This window comes from Schistocerca nitens, chromosome 2 (genome assembly GCF_023898315.1).
Source record: "Schistocerca nitens isolate TAMUIC-IGC-003100 chromosome 2, iqSchNite1.1, whole genome shotgun sequence".
In the NCBI taxonomy this organism is placed as follows: domain Eukaryota; kingdom Metazoa; phylum Arthropoda; class Insecta; order Orthoptera; family Acrididae; genus Schistocerca; species Schistocerca nitens.
Genome location: NC_064615.1, coordinates 4,492,574 through 4,513,992, shown reverse-complemented (window position 1 = coordinate 4,513,992; position 21,419 = coordinate 4,492,574). Strand labels below are relative to the sequence as shown.

The window sequence follows — 21,419 nt, the reverse complement described above, 5'->3', positions numbered from 1 at the left end:
TACCGGAACAAATGCCGCCTCAAGGACAAGGTCATTTTATTGACAAATGACTGAGGTGTGGTTCAGCATTGTATGAGTATGTGAAGCACACACGACACAGTGAGTCGCACCTGTGCACAGTGTAGACACACCTCCCACTGGAGCCAATGCAGGCGCGTATTCTCGCATGCAGACAACCATAAAGGTGAGGCGTGGCATCCTGCGATAAACCGTCCCATGCACCTTGCGCCCTTTTGTTGCAGCTCGGCAGTGGCTCTTGCAGCCCCTGGAGAACGAGAAGCTCCCGCTTCATCATGTTCCACACGTGTTCGGTGGGTGATATGGCTGACCAGGGCAGAGTTATACACCGCGAAGAGCATGTCGCGTTGCAGCATCCGTATGTGCATATCCACTGCCCTATTCCTGTCGTTTAAATGAGACCAGCACGGAGATAATAACTTCTGTAATGTAGGGAGCACTGGTTACTTTACACTTGAGAAATATCAAACGAAATCACGAGCTGTGTAATTGGTGCCCCCCCCCCCTCAACATACGCACAATGAAGCCGTGGGTGGGACGTGTGTCTCGTGGGTGAATACATACTGGAATCGGCAGCTCACCAGATCTACGCCATTCGTGTCGACGTCGATCACTCACACACAGACAGAAACTGCTCTCATCACTCGCACCGTTCCACTCTCTTCTCAACTTTTTCACAACAGCAGAGCAGCCATACTTCGCGGTGTCCTGGTCTCTGTTGCAGTTTGGCCAGATGAACACGTTGTAACGCCGGAAATGCATATCCTCCTACTTCCATTTATTGTACTATAAATTTGTTTTCCTTATTTTTGTTACCTGAATATATAACATTTCTGTGTCTTCGTATATTGTAATTGTTTTACTATATATATATATATATATATATATATATATATATATATATATATATATATATGCATTTATGTCGATGTATAATTGGTTTGTTTTGTAAATATTATTTGTATTTCTACGCTGGGTCTTGCCTAGGGAAAACTGCTATCGAACGATTACATCGATAGGTCGTGTGAAGAATCAAAGTGTGTAGGATCTTTGGTAGTGTTATCTTTGCCGCGTGGAGCGCGGGCAGGGCAGTCGGAGTCTGGCTGGAGTAGCGAGTGGAGCAGGTGTGTTGTGTGGCGCTCCCGCGAGTTGCCGCGCTTTCGGGGTTTGGCAGCATGTAATTGCGCTCGACTTGCGATGATAGTTTCTGACATGGTGTCGCGGACGGGAAGCATTAGCTGGCGCACATCAAGAGCCCGTTTCGCCTGGTGACCGTGTCGAGAAGAAGGCGCGCCAACATCCAGCTTCTGCAACAGCGACGGCACGGCCGACAATGAGTGACTGTCGCCACCTCCTCGATCGACGGCTTCAAACCTTCAATCAACCAACATGGAAGACTAAAAAAAGCACGTAAAGTTTCAGAACTGTATGGCAGACCTCAGCTTTTCAAATTGTTCCATTTGCCTTGCAAAATTACAGCAACTTAGCATGAACCTTTGTTGCTCATTGTCCCAATTGCATTGCCAAGCAGGGTCCCTTCCTTTTCCGAAATGAACCCGAGTGTCGTTGAAATTCAAACGCCAGCATAATTCCATTTCACTGCTTTAATTTCAAAGTTCACTTTAAGTATTCATAGCTGGCTACAATAGTTAGATTACACAAGCACAAATTAAGAGTGCGAGTTTTGTTACCGTATTTTAGCTTACCTGTCACTGCAGCTCAGCTTGGTACGTACTAAATTTTACTATTGTTAATTGTTCAGAATCGTTTAATTCAAGTTCAAAGTTAAATCTCTTCTTTCTAAATTGCGTAGATTCAAGTAGCTTTAGAAATGATTGTTGAGGTAGTCCAAGACTAACTGTATTTCGATGTGCTTCAGAAAGAAAGCTCACTATTAACTTCAGTCACTAAATTAACTTTCGATTTTCCGGTTTTATTAATTCTTTTGCTAAATTAAGTCAGAGTGCAGCGAAATTTATTACTTCTGACAAACTTTCAGTTTTCACACTACACGTGTCAACCTTCAGTTGCCACGCTTCTAGTGCTAATTATATGTGTAATAACCTTTCTTTTTCAGTTACTATAGTAATTGTCCTTAGGACTGGCGACCGTGATTTCCCCCAAATCTCAAATATCTAATTACCACTAGTTAATTGTTAACGTAACGGCCGCACATTTACTTTCTTTATTAACTTTACCCCTATTTCAAAATTAATTTCCACCAGTTTCATTTGCATTTTTCCTTTCATTTAGATGTAACCCTTTCCTCCCTCTTTACCGACAGGTTAACTTCGGTGACGATTGCTTTTCCAAAATTCCCATTAGGTACACGCGGTTTCATTTTTCACTGTCATTAAGGTCGATAAGTGAGGGGGAGGTTACAACGTGACGTTAATCCTGCTGCAAGCAGGCGGTTCCCAGTGGTCCCTGATGACACAGCAGGTACAACTAGTGCCCGGATTTCGCCACTGGATGACGTTCGGTCTGCCACCGCTGCTCGCACATTGCGTTGACATCGACATGATTCCGTAGTCCGTGGACGTCCGAAACCCTGTCTACAGGTGTGGGAGTTTTCCGCAGACCACTGTTGAAAGCAGCGATCCACCACCGATACACTGTGCCCAGTAAGTGCAGCAACACGTCCATTCCGCTCAGCTTCCTGCAGGCCCACAATGCAACCGCGTCCAAATGGCTGAAGCTGTTAAACAGGAGTACATACCTGTCGGCAGGGCTCGGTTGTACGCTAGAACGAGTGTTGCAAACACTGTTCACCTCTAAACTCAGCACAGTTACTGCCTGCGGAGTCAACACAGAGGATGCACATACAGGCCTCCAGAGCGCCACCTGATCGTCGATGACTGTGACAAATGAACCACTAACATTCGGACTCCCTCATTATGCACATATGATGCCCTGGTGCAGCTGAATACTGTCCTTACCGAGCGAGGGGTGCAGCGGTTAGCACACTGGACTCGCATTTGGAACATCTACATCTACACGGGTACTCTGCAAATCACACTTAAGTGCCTGGCAGAGGGTTCATCGAAACACCTTCACAATTCTCTATTATTCCAATCTCGTATAGCGCGCGGAAAGAATGAACACCTATATCTTTCCGTACGAGCTCTGATTTCCCTTATTATAATTTGGTGGTCGTTCTTCCCTACGTAGGCCGGTGTCAACAAAATATTTTCGCATTCGGAGGAGAAAGTTGGTGATTGGAATTTCGTGAGAAGATTCCGTCGCAACGAAAACCGCCTTTCGTTTAATGATTTCCAGCCGAAATCCTGTATCATTTCTGTGACACTCTCTGCCATATTTCGCGATAATGCAAAACGTGCTGTCTTTCTTTGAACTTTTTCGATGTACTCCGTCAGTCCTATCTGGTAAGGTTCCCACACCGCGCAGCAGTATTCTAAAAGAGGACGGACAAGCGTAGTGTAGGCAGTCTCCTTAGTAGGTCTGTTATATTTTCTAAGTGTCCTGCCAATAAAACGCAGCCTTTGATTACCGTTCCCCACAACATTTTCTGTGTGTTCTTTCCAATTTAAGTTGTTCGTAATTGTAATGCCTAGGTATTTAGCTGAATTTACAGCTTTTAGATTAGGCTGATTTATCGTGTAACCGAAGTTTAACGAGTTCCTTTTAGTACTCATGTGGATGACGCCACACTTTTCGTTATTTAGGGTCAACTGCCACTTTTCGCACCATTCAGGTATTTTTTCTAAATCGTAGGACCATCCAAACTCGCGTCCGGCCATCCACCTTTAGGTTTTTCGTGATTTCCCTATATCGCTTCAGGCAAATGCCGACACGGTTCCTTTGAAAGGTCACGGCCGATTTCCTTCCCCATCCTTCCCTAATGCAATGGGACCGATGACTTCGTTGTAACCAGTTTCTTTGATGCAGCGTGCTGTTTGCTGTCACGTTGGTGTTTCAATAGGTGAGTGCCGTCACGCTGTCTTTTAATACGTTTTACCTCATTTGTTGCTGTTCCTTGCGATTTTTGAACACGTAATGGTGCCAACTACACAAACGTCACTCCTCATCTTTTTCTGCTAAAAATACATGTAGGCGCTAACGTTTCCTCAACGCTCTCCCGAACAATTGGGAGTTTCGGTTTTCAGTTCTTAAGTACAAATTTATACTAGTATTGCTAGTATTTTTACCACATCAAGAGTCCATTCTGTGGAGAGTTAGTTGGGTCGTGAAATTGGGCAAATGCCGACTTAATGGAGTTGCGAATACGGAATCTGTGTACTCTTGTGGAGCGGAAAAACGCTTGATTTGAATGTAAGATGGATGAGCACGGGTGCTACGTTAAAAAATTATTTTATAGATGAAATATGAACTCAAACATGAGTAAAGCCTTCAGAGTACTGACAGTCGACCACATCTCGAAGGGTTACTGTAAAGAGATTACACCCTGCCTATCTAACCCAAGTATTTGACCCATTTCTGAAAATAAAACTATTTGATGCAGTACCTTAAATATTTTTACTGTATGTTACATAATGCTGTACTAAAATCTACTTTATCCATTTTATAGTTTTTAAGAAATACTTTTCTAAATTTATTAACAAAAAATATTAAGTTTTTTCCGCAGAAAATATTTTTTGTGAACTTCATAATGCGGGAATATTAATGAATGTAGTACCAGAGGTGGCTTTTTATGTTATGCAGAGTCTCTGAAAATTTCATTCATTTATGTATCATAGTTTCTGATATAATGGGGTATATGTACCGCAAATTTTAGTTTGTGGGAAACTGACTTCAAAGAAAAACCTTTCGAAATTTGTCACTTACAGTTAATTAAAACTGTCATGCTGCATATGATGGCCCTTCTTTGGCCTATAGCAGGTCTTCCAGCTTCTTTTTCATCTTCCTGGATGTTTGTCTTGCTTTCTTGGCCATATTAGATGCAGAACTGTCTGCATCGGCTGTCCTCATTTTATCGCAATGTTGCATCCCAGTGATAATATTTTCACCAGGATTAATTCCCAGGTTTTTCGGTACCCAACACTTTCCAATATTACCACGATTGTATGTAATAACAGCTTCATGAACTCTAGTTTCATTGTATGCATGCCTACAAATGAAGGGCTTATTTGAACGGTGGTACAAGTCCATTACCTCCACTTTTCTGTCCATAATGCTTCTGAAATTAACGATCCAAAGAAACAGAAAGAAAGGTTCATCTCTAGCAAGAAGCCATATGCCTGAATATTTCTGGTATCTCAACTGCAGATTTTTCAGCGCTAATTTAACTTTAGGACTCTTATCTCAAAATGAACAAAAATGGACCTGTACCACTATTGAAATAAGCCATTCAAATACAGTTTTAGGAAGGCGGTTCCAAGTTATGCTGTTGAAACATTTACTTGGGGTCTGTGTCTGCCCACGCAGACATTTCCTTATAAGGACAGGATTAGCCAAGTCACTGAAAATAGGTTTAATTGTTGTAATAACAGCAGCAGGAAGAGAATGCTGGTGAGAATAAGATTCTCTAGTTGCCTGAGCCCTATTGTATTTGTACCACGAATTTTCTCCTGATGGACACAACCCATGACATGGCTTATCATCAGTAGAGGACTTATGGAAGAATATGGCCCAAACATCTCTCTTCATTGTCTCCAGATTTTCTTTATTTCTCCTAATTGCCTGTCCATAGTATGCCGGCAAGTTTTCTATAAAAACTAGTCGCAATCACACTTAAACAAAACTAACCGCATGTTTGAAAGCGTGTTGTTTACAAATATCAGAAACAAAAGAATACCGACCGTTGCATTCCAAGGATAGCCAACACACTATGGAGCAAAAAAAAAATCCCTAACGTGCAATGCAGGGGATATAAAGATCTAAAATATATGCAGTAAAGTGGGTGACAGAAAAGACGGAGTGGCACATAAACACACGTGGTAGGAAAATGCTCTTTAAATGCTCGAAAAAAAAATTGTTTTCTGTAGACGGCCGCGGTGGCCAAGCGGTTCTAGGCGCTTCAGTTCGGAACCGCGCGACTGCTACGGTCGCAGGTTCGAATCCTGCCTCGGGCATGGATGTGTGTGATGTCTTTAGGTTAGTTAGGTTTAAGTAGTTCTAAGTTCTAGGGGACTGATGACCTCAGATGTTAAGTCCCATAGTGCTCAGAGCCATTTGAACCATTTGATTTTGTTTTCTGCAAAATCCTTCACAGAGTACTTAAATAAAACCCTAATCTATCGAAATATGATGAAACCCGAAAATCGATTTTTTTCGACCTGAACCACGGTGTGGTCCCTTTAATCACTGCAACAGTAAAGACTGAAATGCGATTTTTTGAGACCAAGTAATTATTTAGATCGCTGCACTAAGGTTCTGCTCGAGCGAATAGTAACAAAGCTGGCGGGCAGTGGGCTAATGACGGCAGTGTGTGTCCGCGCGGTTTGAGGCGTCACGTCACCGACTGGTTGGTTGAAGGGACCAGACTCATGTCACGGACTGCGCGGACCCTCCCGCCGGAGGTTCGAGTCCTCCCTCGGGCGTGTGTGTGTGTGTGTGTGTTGTCCTTAGCATAAGTAAGTTTCAGTAGTGTGTAAGTCTAGGGATCGATGACGTAAGCGGTTTGGGCCCTTAGGAATTCACACACATTTGAATAGCAGTGTGTAGTAGACTCGTAATATTGATGTACATTGTGACTGTTGGAGAAGGAGAGAAGCAGCACAATGGCATAAATCACGGTACAGAGTTGTATAAATATATAGGCAATGGGGAAAAAATCTTGCCTATTTCCTACTCGGCTAGGGTATGTCACGTGTCCACAGAAGACAAGATTCCGCATTTAGAGTTGTGGCTGGGAACACTGCTTGCTAACCATCGAGTCCTCTTATTGTAACGGGGTGTTTGTATTTGTGGCGTTACGAGCGGCTAATTAAACGACAGTCGATCCAGCCAGAGCCCTGACATCTGGACAAGACTAATAAAACTGATGTGCAGCAGGTGTCCCCCAATGGTTGCCCACTAATGACTGGTTTGGTCGTAACACACTAATACCATTGACGCACACCTCACAATGAACTTTTGTTTCCACCACCCGTGCTACTGAGGCGATTAAGCAAGATTACTGCACTCTTAGGCACTCAACGTTCCGACCGTCATAGCCAGGAGTGGTCGCTGAATACTGCTCGGAGTTCACAGTAATCAGAAGACTGGCACCGTTGAGCAGGCGTCAGTTTGTGTTCCCAGACCAGAACTGTACCCAGCCATTTGCAGCCTGTACCTCCTCATGTGTATGTGAATGAATGTGTGTAAGGCGTAGGGGAACGGGAGGGGGGGGGGGGGGGAGGAGTTAGCTGGAGAGAATAGAGGTCAGTGTGGGACAGCTTCACTACACAGTACACGTCTACATCCAGAATGATGTAAATGTAAGCTGTATGAAATACTAATAAATAAACTTGTACAACTCACCTTACGACGAGCTGCTGGATTCCTTGCATGACGCCTTGTAGAATGAACTGGTTTCTGAACGTCTTGATGATCACCCTTCTCAGGTTTGGGCTTCTCTTTTCTTTGCCTTCGCATTTTGCTATTTCCTCTCTCCAGTTCCTGCAAGGAAAGAGGACATATTACTTAATTTTTGTGTTACAAAAGTAGCATTTCGTAGCCATCTGAAAAAATTCCACAGCAGCTGTTACATTATTTGCTTTAATATGAACCGTGCAGCGCACTTGTAATTGTGTGACAGAACAACTAAAAATTAGACGAGAGGCTCTGCAGGCGACGTGGTGCTGTCAGCAAAGGCCCTCGCGTCGGTTGTCTGCTGCCACAGCTCATTAACGCCAAATATCGCCCCACTGTCATAACGGATACGTTCGTCGTAAGTCCCACATCGATTCCTGCGCTTATGTCAAGTAGTGTCGCTTGTTTCTTAGCTCTGATATCTCTACGCAAAAGCCGTTGGGCAGTGCATTGTCCACGGTTAGAGGTAAAGTGTGAAATTTACTCTTCTCGGCACCCTCTTGACGCTGTGGATCGCGGAATATTGAATTCCCTAACGATTTCCGAAATGGAATGTCCCATGCGTCCAGCTCCAATTACCATTCCGCTTTCAAAGTCTGTTAATTCCGTCGGGCAGCCATAATCGTGCCTGACACCTTGCCACGTGAATCAGCTGAGTACAAATGACGTATCCGCCAATGCACTGCCCTTTTATACGTACCGCTGTGCGCGATGCTACCGCTGTTCGTATATGCGCACATCGCTATCCCAGGAATTCTTCAGCGGTACGCGTCAGTGCCGATTTTCTACGAAAGCTTTACATTCTCTAGGATTTCAGAAAAACCCGTCGTTAAAATCCTTATTTAAATCGGTTATTACAATTTCTGGATTTTTGTGCTTTTTTCAAGAACGTAATAAGTCGTTACTGAGCCTTTACGTAGCCATTTCCACAAGCCGGCCACGACGGGCCCTGGGTACGTCTCTGACTGACTACACAAACCACTCAATCGTTATCTTTGTTAATCTTTTTTTTAAGGCTTGTAAGTGGACGTGAAACAATGATTTCGACATAAGAAGCTCTGTTTTATTGCACAGTATGTCATATCAGTTTGCCTACATAAGTGAGTGGGCTTTGGGTTCGATTCCCAGCACTGCCAGGAACTTCTCCTTGTTGGGAGTCTGGTACTGGGTGCACCCAGCCTCTGGAGGGCAACTGAGGAGCTACTCTAGCGATTAGCAGCGGTTCCGAAACCCAGAAAACCGACACTGACCGGCAGAGCTGTGTGCTGACCACGTGACCTTCCGTACTGCATCCAATGACGTCCTTGGCAAGTGGCACGGCGGTCGGTCGGGGTCAGGTAGGCCCGTCCACGACTAGAAGGCGAAACTTTACCTTTTACGTCATTTATGTGCAATAATAGTATAACATTATCTGCGCGCTGTAAGACGATTCTCGGCTAAGTGACTGATCGGAAAAGATGAGTCGATTGAAATCGAATCCTGGTTATTCGTATTGGCTCCTTCCTGACCACTACACTTTTAGACAAGACGAAACACTGTATTTAACGGGTCTACGTGATTATGGGCAAGATCATTCCAAAATCAATTAAACATAATATTTCAGCAATCGTTAACTCAGCGTACTGCTTCTGATTCTAGTAAATGTAGATACCATTAGATCTAATCGTCAGAAAACTCAGTAGTGTATACGCAAACTGAAGCGACGAATGAAAATTTGTACCCAGGCCGGGATTCGAACCCGCGTGCAAATTTTCATTCGTCGCTTCAGTCTGCATATAAACATCAAAGACATTTGAGACCTAAAAAGGTCTCCGGAACTGTATACTTTCATTTGATTAACCTCATTAGTTAATATATCCAAATATCAGTAGTACAGAGACAAGAATTTCTTTGAGAGCTATATTTTTTCAGCTTAAACTACATTAGTAGATATATTGTTATTAACTTAATTACAGTTCACATAATGTCGCCTTTGCTAAAGGAAGTTCTCAATCTGATTGAGGTATGCTCGCTGAGGTCGAAACCTTCCAACTGTCCTATCGCTACTCGTGTTGTGCAGTTGTTTCGTATTTCCCTTTCGCTCATCCTCTCTATATGTCCAAACCCTGTCAACTTACCTTTCTCAATATTCTGCACTACATCTTCTTTTATTTCACAACGCCCTCTGAAATTAATGTAACACATTTACTTAAAGTTTTAAGACTTAGTTTAGCTATGTTGATGAAAACCGCAAATCATACTTAATAACTTATTTTTTGATAAAATTAAATTTTACACTAATTTAAATCATGGCAATGACTGACAAACATTAATGTCAGCAATGTGTTTTCATCTCCTGGGGAAGTTCTCTAAGTCAAATCTATATGTTGTTGTTGTTGTTGTGGTCTTCAGTCCTGAGACTGGTTTGATGCAGCTCTCCATGCTACTCTATCCTGTGCAAGCTTCTTCATTTCCCAGTACCTACTGCAACCTACATCCTTCTGAATCTGCTTAGTGTATTGATCTCTTGGTCTCCCTCTACGATTTTTACCCTCCACGCTGCCCTCCAATGCTAAATTTTTGATCCCTTGATGCCTCAAAACATGTCCTACCAACCGATCCCTTCTTCTAGTCAAGTTGTGCCACAAACTTCTCTTCTCCCCAATCCTATTCAATACCTCCTCATTAGTTACGTGATCTACCCACCTTATCTTCAGCATTCTTCTGTAGCACCACATTTCAAAAGCTTCTATTCTCTTCTTGTCCAAACTGGTTATTGTCCATGTTTCACTTCCATACATGGCTACACTCCATGCACATGCTTTCAGAAACGACTTCCTGACACTTAAATCTATACTCGATGTTAACAAATTTCTTTTCTTCAGAAACGATTTCCTTGCCATTGCCAGTCTACATTTTATATCCTCTCTACTTCGACCATCATCAGTTATTTTACTCCCTAAATAGCAAAACTCATTTACTACTTTAAGTGTCTCATCTCCTAATCTAATCCCCTCAGCATCACCCGATTTAATTTAACTACATTCCATTATCCTCGTTTTGCTTTTGTTGATGTTCATCTTATATCCTCCTTTCGAGACACTGTCCATTCCGTTCAACTGCTCTTCCAAGTCCTTTGCTGTCTCTGACAGAATTAGAATGTCATCAGCGAACCTCAAAGTTTTTACTTCTTCTCCATGAATTTTAATACCTACTCCGAATTTTTCTTTTGTTTCCTTTACTGCTTGCTCAATATACAGATTGAATAACATCGAGGAGAGGCTACAACCCTGTCTTACTCCCTTCCTAACCACCGCTTCCCTTTCATGCCCCTCGACTCTTATAACTGCCATCTGGTTTCTGTACAAATTGTAAATAGCCTTTCGCTCCCTGTATTTTACGCCTGCCACCTTTAGAATTTGAATTCCAGTCAACATTGTCAAAAGCTTTCTCTAAGTCTACAAATGCTAGAAACGTAGCTTTGCCTTTCCTTAATCTTTCTTCTAAGATAAGTCGTAAGGTCAGTATTGCCTCACGTGTTCCAGTATTTCTACGGAATCCAAACTGATCTTCCCCGAGGTCGGCTTCTACCAGTTTTTCCATTCGTCTGTAAAGAATTCGCGTTAGTATTTTGCAGCTGTGACTTATTAAACTGATAGTTCGGTAATTTTCACATCTGTCAACACCTGCTTTCTTTGGGATTGGAATTATTATATTCTTCTTGAAGTCTGTGGGTATTTCGCCTGTCTCATACATCTTGCTCACCAGATGGTAGAGTTTTGTCATGACTGGCTCTCATTCCATGTTGTCTACTCCCGGGGCCTTGTTTCGACTCAGGTCTTTCAGTGCTCTGTCAAACTTTTTACGCAGTATCTTATCTCCCATTTCATCTTCATCTACATCCTCTTCCATTTCCATAATATTGTCCTCAAGTACTTCGCCCTTGTATAAACCCTCTATATACTCATTCCACCTTTCTGCCTTCCCTTCTTTGCTTAGAACTGGGTTGCCATCTGAGCTCTTGATATTCATACAAGTGGTTCTCTTCTCTCCAAAGGTCTCTTTAATTTTCCTGTAGGCAGTATCTATCTTACCCCTAGTGAGACAAGCCTCTACATCCTTACATTTGTCCTCTAGCCATCCCTGCTTAGCCATTTTGCACTTCCTGTCGATCTCATTTTTGAGACGTTTGTATTTCTTTTTGCCTGTTTCATTTACTGCATTTTTATATTTTCTCCTTTCATCAATTAAATTCTTTTTACCTACTTGATCCTCTGCTGCCTTCACTACTTCATCCCTCAGAGCTACCCATTCTTCTTCTACTGTATTTCTTTCCCCTATTCCTGTCAATTGTTCCCTTATGCTCTCCCTGAAACTCTCTACAACCTCTGGTTCTTTCAGTTTATCCAGGTCCCATCTCCTTAAATTCCCACCTTTTGCAGTTTCTTCAGTTTCAATCTGCAGTTCATAACCAATATATTGTGGTCAGAATCCACATCTGCCCCTGGAAATGTCTTACAATTTAAAACCTGGTTCCTAAATCTCTGTCTTACCATTATATAATCTATCTGATACCTTTTAGTATCTCCAGGATTCTACCAGGTATACAACCTTCTTTTATGATTCTTGAACCAAGTGTTAGCTATGATTAATTTATGCTCTGTGCAAAATTCTACAAGGCGGCTTCCTCTTTCATTTCTTCCCCCCAATCCATATTCACCTACTATGTTTCCTTCTCTCCCTTTTCCTACTGACGAATTCCAGTCACCCATGACTATTAAATTTTCGTCTCCCTTCACTACCTCAATAATTTCTTTTATCTCGTCATACATTTCATCAATTTCTTCATCATCTGCAGAGCTAGTTGGCATATAAACTTGTACTACTGTAGTAGGCATTGGCTTTGTGTCTATCTTGGCCACAATAATGCGTTCACTATGCTGTTTGTAGTAGCTAACCCGCACTCCTATTTTTTTATTCATTATTAAACCTACTCCTGCATTACCCCTATTTGATTTTGTATTTATAACCCTGTATTCACCTGACCAAAAGTCTTGTTCCTCCTGCCACCGAACTTCACTAATTCCCACTATATCTAACTTTAACCTATCTATTTCCCTTTTTAAATTTTCTAACCTACCTGCCCGATTAAGGGATCTGACATTCCACGCTCCGATCCGTAGAACGCCAGTTTTCTTTCTCCTGATAACAACGTCCTCTTGAGTAGTCCCCTCCCGGAGATCCGAATGGGGGACTATTTTACCTCCGGAATATTTTTCCCAAGAGGACGCCATCGTCATTTAATCATACAGTAAAGCTGCATGTCCTCGGGAAAAATTACGGCTGTAGTTTCCCCTTGCTTTCAGCCGTTCGCAGTACCAGCACAGCAAGGCCGTTTTGGTTAATGTTACAAGGCCAGATCAGTCAATCATCCAGACTGTTGCCCCTGCAACTACTGAAAAGGCTGCTGCCCCTCTTCAGGAACCACACGTTTGTCTGGCCTCTCAACAGATACCCCTCCGTTGTGGTTGCACCTACGGTACGGCCATCTGTATCGCTGAGGCACGCAAGCCTCCCCACCAACGGCAAGGTCCATGGTTCATGGGGGGGAAAAAAATTTGTATGTTGCTGTTTTTAATTTTAGGCACAATTCCAGGTTCTCATCAATAAGGCGACTTCTCAGTTCACTCGTGATAAGGTTCATGCTTGAAAATGATTGTTCGCATGAATATGTAGATCTAAATAAGGGAAGATCGGCACACGCCATATTTTTCAACTGATTATGTGGGTCACGAATACCATTCCAGGTCTTAAAATATCTTCCTTCTCCAGGTCTTTCAAAGCAGACTACTTGTGTTGTAAACTAAGTTAATATTTGTTTGTTTCTATATTTCTATATCAGCACAAAGGCATTCAAATTTCGAGCACCACAACTTTTTTTTTAATCCAACAATCGCATTTCAAAGTTGTCAGTGTCAATATTAAAAGGAGAAAAATTAAATTCTGTTACAGCAGGGCTAAGCGTTTTTTATTTTTATTTTTTCACAAACGCTTACGTCGCTTGCTATTTCCGAATTCCCGAACCTGTTGAGAAAAGCTTTCCTCATATTTAAGAACGTTGTTTTGAAATAGCAAATGTCAATATCATAGTTATTTTATGGGCGATGTTTCAACAGTTTTGGAAAACGAATGACAGTTCTCTTTCAAAATCGTGAGCGATTACTTTCTTCTTTCAAAATAGCAACGAACGCTTTTCTTACGCTGGTCGTGCTTTTCGCCCCGTCTGTAGAAATCGAGATGACTTTTATCGAGTGGAATATGATATTCAAATTTAGGGCTTGCATCCAGCCGTCGTTTAATTCATCCCACGATATTTCGACTGGGCACCCGCCAACCGTCTTCAGGTGAGTCATCGAAGCCTGACGAAGACTTTTTTTTTTCTTTAATGTTATTTCATCCCCCTCGCTCCATATGGGCGGCGGTGAGCTGTCAGCGGTACATTTCTCCGCCCATCAGCCAAGCAAATTAAAAAAAGAAAAGAAATATGATGAGAATACACGCACAAAATTTCGGGCTGTTTTCTATTTTAAAGTGGAAATACAAGACGGACATTTAAAAAACTAAAATATAAACATTTTAAAAACACATCGCAGGAGACTAAAATTCGTCTGATAAAAAAACTGAAGCGCTGCACATTCACTTAAAATCTGGAGGACCTGCACGACGCCGGAGGAAAGGGTGAGTTCCATCCACGTGATTGGGGGGAGTGGACAGAAAGACAGGGGCCTGTTAGGCAGGAAAACTGTGGGGATGAGGAGCAGTGTGTATGTGTGGTTGCAGTAGGAAAGGGATAAGGGTGGATGGAGAGGGGAAGGAGGGAGGAGCCCTGATGTGGAATGTGGTCGGTGGGAAAGAGTTAAAGCTGGTAGGAGGAATAAATATTGGGAAGGATCTCATCGTTTTGGAGAGGGAGGGACTTGGGTGAAGTTGCATTGGTATAGGTCTGTAACACCCCACCCGTCACTTATCTGGTTTTGGCGTGTGTTCACCCCAGCTAATTGACTAAGAGATCAACAGAGAGTGCAAAACTGCCGCAATATCGGATAACGCAAAGAAAGTAATTAGGCCCTGTGACTCCTGATTGAACTGCGGTGGCAGTGTTGACATCAATTGATTCAGAATTGATCACTTTTAATTAAAAAGGGGTGCACATTGATGTTATATGCAGCTATTGAACACCAGATGCAAATGTTGAACATAAAATTAAGTAAGAAAGTGACTTGGGATTTCAACTACTTGATTGAAAACAGATGCAGTCGATTATCACAAATTTATTTTAACTCACGACCTTCAATCATCACATTACATGACTCTCCTAACAGGCAGTGGTAATAAATTGCGTTTGCGTGGAGTAAAGCACGACAACTCAAACGTAATTCCTATTGACTGACCCAGGCGTAATGCGAAGTGCGAGAAGAATTCTACAGTACACGGCCCATGAAACCCTCGTGGAAACTTTGCCGACGTGATCCAACAAATTTATCAGTGGCCGGAGCGGGCGCAATATCACCGAATACAGCGTGGCGGAGCGGCGTCGTCGTGTGGACGTCGGCCGACCTCGTGGTGCTGCAAGGCTGCGCTCGTCTATTCACTCCTAGTTATCTTGCTCAGTACATAGCTGAACCAAAACTTCCTATCTCCAAGCTCAATCGTTCCATTTGCTAAGTTCTAAACTGCAGAGATGCTCACTCTTTCTCAGGCAAGCTGAGTAAAGAACGCCACGTCCGCACTCTAGGCAAGCTGGGAACGGAAGACCACTACGGGGACTTCTCCCAGTCCGCTCTTTGCCTCGGTTTCCACTCCAGCAAAATCACTTACGCCAGTTGCAGTGCAAGTCGCATTAATTATGTGTCGCTTCCCAGCGCCGACCAATGCCTGCTCTGGGAAGTGAACAAATTCCCACAAAATTTCCCTTCCTCTCAACTTCTGCTATTTAGCTCCTCCCAGGCCACCCATCAAGGTTAGTGTCTGCACAAACACCAATTTTTCCGGAATTCTGAATCCCAGGAGAGTACTTCAGATTCCTCGGTCCTACATTCCCATCGGAGGCCGGCGTATTTCATTCTGTCGCTCTTCCCCTGATTTACTTCAGACTCCGCGGACCGTGAATTCAGCATGAAGTTGCTATAGTCACGAACACGCATATTTTGGCCTCTGTTGACCGCTCCACCATAGCTTTGCGCGGCTTTCTCGCATGTTTCACTGAAAACGGGACGACGGACATTTATCAACAGGCGTACAAGTTCCTGGTACACCAGCATGGGGTCAACCACCTACTCACTGTCACTCATCTTAAGGCGGCTGGAGGCCACGCCGCGTTACCGCTTTCTCAGAGCTCGAGCTGCCCTAAGCTGCCTATTGTCGCATCCCTTCGCCGCTCCCCAGCTGGCCACAGTCAACTCTAAATACTTCCCTGGGGTAAGCTAGCCTTCAGTACATCGACGCGTTTCCACAAAGTTTTCATGTCATATGAATTACTTTAAAACCATCACCCGACATTAATTATTCCAATACGTCCATACTATACCCTCTACAAGATGCATTGTGCCTTGTCAGTCATTTTGTTCAGCCCTACTGTTCGCTCAACGTGAGTTAGGTGATCTTTAATGACTTCATGTAAGGGGCATCGTTCTTGCCATCTTACAGGTCATAGGATATAGAGTGTTTGCTCCGTTCCGCAACATGTAACACACTGCGAGTGTTCGGCACATGCGTCAAAATATAAGTTGACGGACGGTTCACACTTTCCGGGGGCAGCACCCCCACCGGTGGAAGCGCGGAATTTACGCGTCAGCTGACCTCTGTGTTACGATCCGCCTCGGCCGTTGGCGCACTCAGTCTTCGCTTAAAACAAATTGTGCAGATGATGTGGTGCAATGCCAAGTTTTTCAATGCACTGAGGTGCAGAATTTGCTGTATCCTCCCCACGTGTTTGTCCTTTGTGTGACAATAATCCTAAAATTTCTTCTTTAGGGACTATAGATGAAATAAACCGCACAAAAAGTGAAACTTTAGCGGTATGATTTGTGCTACAAGACGCGTCAACTGCTACTGATAAAGCCGAAAGTAGCTTAAATTCTTCAGCTTGCCGATTGGCTGTAATTCGAAGACATTTTGATTGTTCAATTGACAATTTCAGGTTCTCGCGCAAGGGCAAAGAAGTTTCAGTTGCACTGTACATGCGCACCCACGCTTACTATATTGCTGAAGAACTTCACTCAAAGGGGCCAAAGAGCCGGATGTAGATCGCAAGCTGCGGTTTGCCGTCCACTGCGCCAAACTATGTTATCTGCTTGTTCATTTTAGCAGCGGTCCGAAATCAGTTAATACAAGTCCACGTAATTTGATTTCCATAGAGTCAGGTAGTCCCATAAATCAACCGGCCGAGAGTGGAAATATAACACGTGTGCAACAGAGCATGTATGCAGAACCATTCAAGTATAAAATTGAAAGATATGTGTCACATATCTTTGGATGTTATATCTGAACGGTTCTCGAGTCAGTTGGGAGTTGACGGTTGAAGTGCTGACACATTATCTGCGTATCCAGTAATGCTGGCAACTGATGAGATATATGTAGCAGTCATATCAACCCTTACTGCATCAACCACAGCCTGAAGATGACGCACTGGAGCGTTGAAACTAGTTGCAACGAAATAAAGTGAAATCATAAGGACGGCTGCAGGTGTTTTATTTTTTATTTATTTATTTATTTTTTTGTCTTTGAACCTACACAGCCCTCCCTGCTCCATGCTCTTCCCCTTCCTTCGTCCTTCCCCATCTCTCTCTCTCTCTCTCTCTCTCTCTCTCTCTCTCTCTCTCCCGCTCTCTATTTCTCCGTCTTTCATACGCGCACAGACATGAAAACACATCCTTACTCATTTTTAGAGACACACACATCTCACAGATACAAGTCGAGGATTTAAGAGAGGTCTTAGCGTCCAGAGAAACGCACGACACAATGATTAATTTCGGAAGCATGTCGCTTTCTCGAGATACATTGAGATCCGTGTGCACTGGACAAGGTACGTTTCGGGTATGATGAGACTACAAGAATACAATGTTTTGTCCTGTGAGTGGGAGTGGATATTCCCCAGCAGTCTTCGACATTTGAAGGCAAGTGTGGTTACTCACTGCAGAGATGCGAGACTTTACGGTGGGAGTCTCTTGTATTGATGGCTGATCAATTATTTGGTAGTTCGAAATACAGCGTACGGAGACATAAAAAAACGATGGTATTAATAGAAGATAATCTATTCATGTAAATAGCTAGCGGTCGGAGGCTTCTGAAAAAGAAAATGAACTATATGTGTACGCTCAATATCCTCTGTTAGCCCTCTTTGGTATGGGTCCCATACACTTAAGCAATATTCTGAAAAGGGTGAAACGAGTGTTTCGTAAGGAAACTCATTTGTAGATTGACTGCATTTGCCTAGTATTCTATCTCTGAAACTAAGTTCACCATCTGCTTTACATACAACTGACCGTAGGCATCGTTTCATTTCATATCCTCACAAACTGTAACACCCACCTATTTGTATGAGTTGAGCGGTTACAATGGCGACTCGATATTACTTTTCTCGTTTTGTGAAGCGCAAAATTTTACATTTCTGAATATTTAAACCAAGTCGCCAGCCTTTGCACCACTTTGGAATCTTAACAAGATCTGACTGAATAATTTTACCAGACAGAACTTCATTATTTATAACTGTATCATCTGCGATAACTATTAATATTGTTTGTAAAGTCATTAATATACAACATGAAGAGCAATGAGGCACACCTGAAGCTACTTCTACAGCCATTGATGGCTGTCCGTCCAAGATAACATTCTGCGTCTTTCGTACCAAGAAATGCTCAATGCAGTAACAAATTTCATAATCCCCACATGACCGTACTTTCATTAACAAACTTTGGTGTGATACTGTGTAAAATCCTTTTCGGAAGTCAAAAAACGCTACATCTACCTTATTAGCTTTGATCCATGGCCTTCAGGTAGTCATGTTTAGTGAAGTGCGAACTGACCAATGCTTTCGGAATCTGTGCTGACTGGAATGAATGAGGTCATTCTGTTGAAAGTGCCTCGATACATTTGAACTCAGAATAGGTTCTAAGATTGTACAACAAATGGATGTCAAGGATACTGGACGGCAGTTTTGTGGATCACATCTGCTCCTTTTTGTAGATGCATGTGACAAGTGCTTTCTTCTAACTATCGTTGCATCGGCGCAGTTGATAGTTAAAAAGAAAAAAAATACTAAATCAGCAGAAAATTCGATATACAATCTGGTAGGGATCCCATGGTCCCTGGATGATTGTTTGATTTCATTTGGTGCTCGACACCACTGACTGCAATATCTATATAACCCATCTCTGCAGTGCTGCAAGAATTAAACTGAGACAGTACTGGTGGATTTTTCCTCTTTCTAAAGGAACATCTTAGTTCAGAATTTATGCTTTTGCTTTGCTACTCTCAGTTTCACTTCTTATCTCGTCCATAACTGTCTGGACATTATGGTATCATCAACAGCCTTTACATATGAAGAGCTTTTCTTTGGTTCTTGTGAGAGATCTTCCGATAATAGTCTGGTACGGCAATCTTGGAAGGCAGCACACGTTGCCCTCTTGAGAGCTCAATGAGTTTCATTCAGCATCACTCCGTTTATAGCCCTGTTCCCATTTTATACCTACTATCTAGCAGCTTTTGTTTCTTTAGGAGTTTCTTTACAGTGACTGTACATTATGTAGTTTGCCTTCAATCACGAACTAGTCTACTAGATACGTATCTGTCAAGTGCACAGTCAACTATTCTTTTAAAATTGAGCCACATTTCTTCTACATGTGCGCCTCTCCTCAGCTAAATGTTTAGAGTTTTTTATTGGGACATGTCACATTGCCTCTTTACCTAGTTTGTTGAACATACAAGTCCTTCTACTCACTTTAATTGCCCTTTGTACTTTAGTAATCGTGCTGCAACTACCTCATAGTCACTTATACCAGTTTCAATGTGGACTTTCTAAAAGAAATCATAAGCATCTGTTGCCATTAAATCCAGTACATTTCCATCATGAATGGGCTTCCAAACTAGCTGTTTTAGGCAGTTCTCTGAAGAGGTGTTTCAGTAATGTTTCGCGGGACGTTCTTCTGATATTCATCACTATCAAAACTATTATTTTCTCAACTGATTGTTAGATGATTAAAGTCTCCTCCGATGACGGAAGTATTACAGGGGCAGTTAGGTCCTAGTAAACTTGGGGTTTCTCCAGAGTTCTCGGTTTCATCTGGAGTTGAATCTGGCTGTCGGTAGAGAAATCCGATTATAAGTTTGTGCTTACTCTTAATACTGAGCGTTGCCCAAACAATCTCACTTGGCGCTGTAATTTCTGTCTCACTGCTATCAAGTTTGGGATTTACCCAGCTTCCTGAACCCTAGTACTTAGTGAGCTCCAATGCTTTTCAAGAGCACTTCAAACTCTGGCACTTTTTTGCGTATGCTTCGGCAGTTAATGACTAGGATTTTAATACTCTCGCCAGTTGGGGGCATTTCTCAGGATCTTATAATGACACTTCCGGGTCTTCAGCATCCACCCTTATCTTTATGTGACCGACAGTAGCCTAATCTTTAAAAAAAAAAAAAAAAAAACCTCTTGTGCCCACTACACACACAGTCAGCTACCTGAGTAGATGCCTCTGATGTCTAGTGCACATCTGGCCGATGTAGGTGGACCGTATGGCTCTTAACCTTATGCGTCAAGTCTCGAATAGTGCAGAATCTTTGAAGTCTCTCGTTCAAGCCTTCCACTAGACTCATAACCAGGGATCCACGATGGACAATGCTGCAATCTCTGGGCCTCATTGAAACTCTGTGAGCCAGGTCGATCTTCTCAACCTTCTCTGTCAGTAGCTGTAATGATCCGCCGCCTCCACTGGCAGTGATTATTGAGATGTCGTAGTGGGCAGTGCCTGTCGAGGACTCGTGGTAGTCAGTTCCTGTCGAGAGGTCGTGGTGGAGTGTGCTTGTCGAGATGTTGTAGTAAGGAGTGCTTGTTCCATGTTTTATGCAGTTGTTTGATGGGCTAGACAGCAGATATTGTTGGAATGGAAAATTGTAATGATCAGAGTGCTTTGCGTCAATGTATATGAAGGTAAAATATTCTGTGGTTTTTTTTCATTATTTCAGTGTCTTAAATAATGCGTCATTACAGGTTGAGTCAACAAAGCATCTGGCTTGTGTTCTTGGATTAGAGTGTAATTCTGGTTTTCTTGCGTAATTATGATATTTCTATTTTCTTTAATTAATTCAGTATAAATGATATTTAAAATTTCTTGTGTTATTGAAGAAGAACCGTGCCAGATGCGTACGTTGAGTCATACCTCCACACACAGAACAGTTACACTTGTGCTTTGGTTTCGTAGGTTTTATAGTTGCTGGGGACTTAATTAATTAATTGTGTTAATGAAAATTTCCATTTCATTCTTTGTTGTTGTTCTATGCAGTCAGATTGCGTAATAATACTAGCCAGGGCCAACCGTTTACGAGACTTCGTAATCGGACAAACAGCTACAAAAAATTAAAATTATTTGCATTTTATGATAATTAAGCCCCCATGCACGTGGCGACCGCTGCTTCGGATCGTCCCTTGGAATTGTTCTGATTGCAAAAATAGTAGACAGTAGTATTGTTGTAGTAATTTGTAGTTTAGTAATTGTAGTCTATATTGCATGTGTAGATTTGGTAATTGGCATTCTTCTAATGGTATTTTTCAAAATTTAATTTTCATTGTCTTGTCTATGGGTTTGACAATTTAGTGCAATTATTTCAATTGTTCGATTAATCGTGTTTGAGGGAAACATTTCGTGTGAATGGTA

General features: G+C 42.4%; 1 protein-coding gene across 1 annotated transcript in view; it reads right to left on the bottom strand.

Annotated features, from left to right (window-relative positions):
* Positions 1 to 21,419, bottom strand: part of LOC126235667 (ATP-binding cassette sub-family C member 4-like) — a 311,483-nt gene that overhangs the window by 199,032 nt on the left and 91,032 nt on the right. Inside the window, exon 3 of the mRNA XM_049944390.1 lies at positions 7,462 to 7,599. Within this exon, the coding sequence (XP_049800347.1) occupies positions 7,462 to 7,599 (138 nt within the window). The remainder of the gene's footprint in view (positions 1 to 7,461; positions 7,600 to 21,419) is intronic.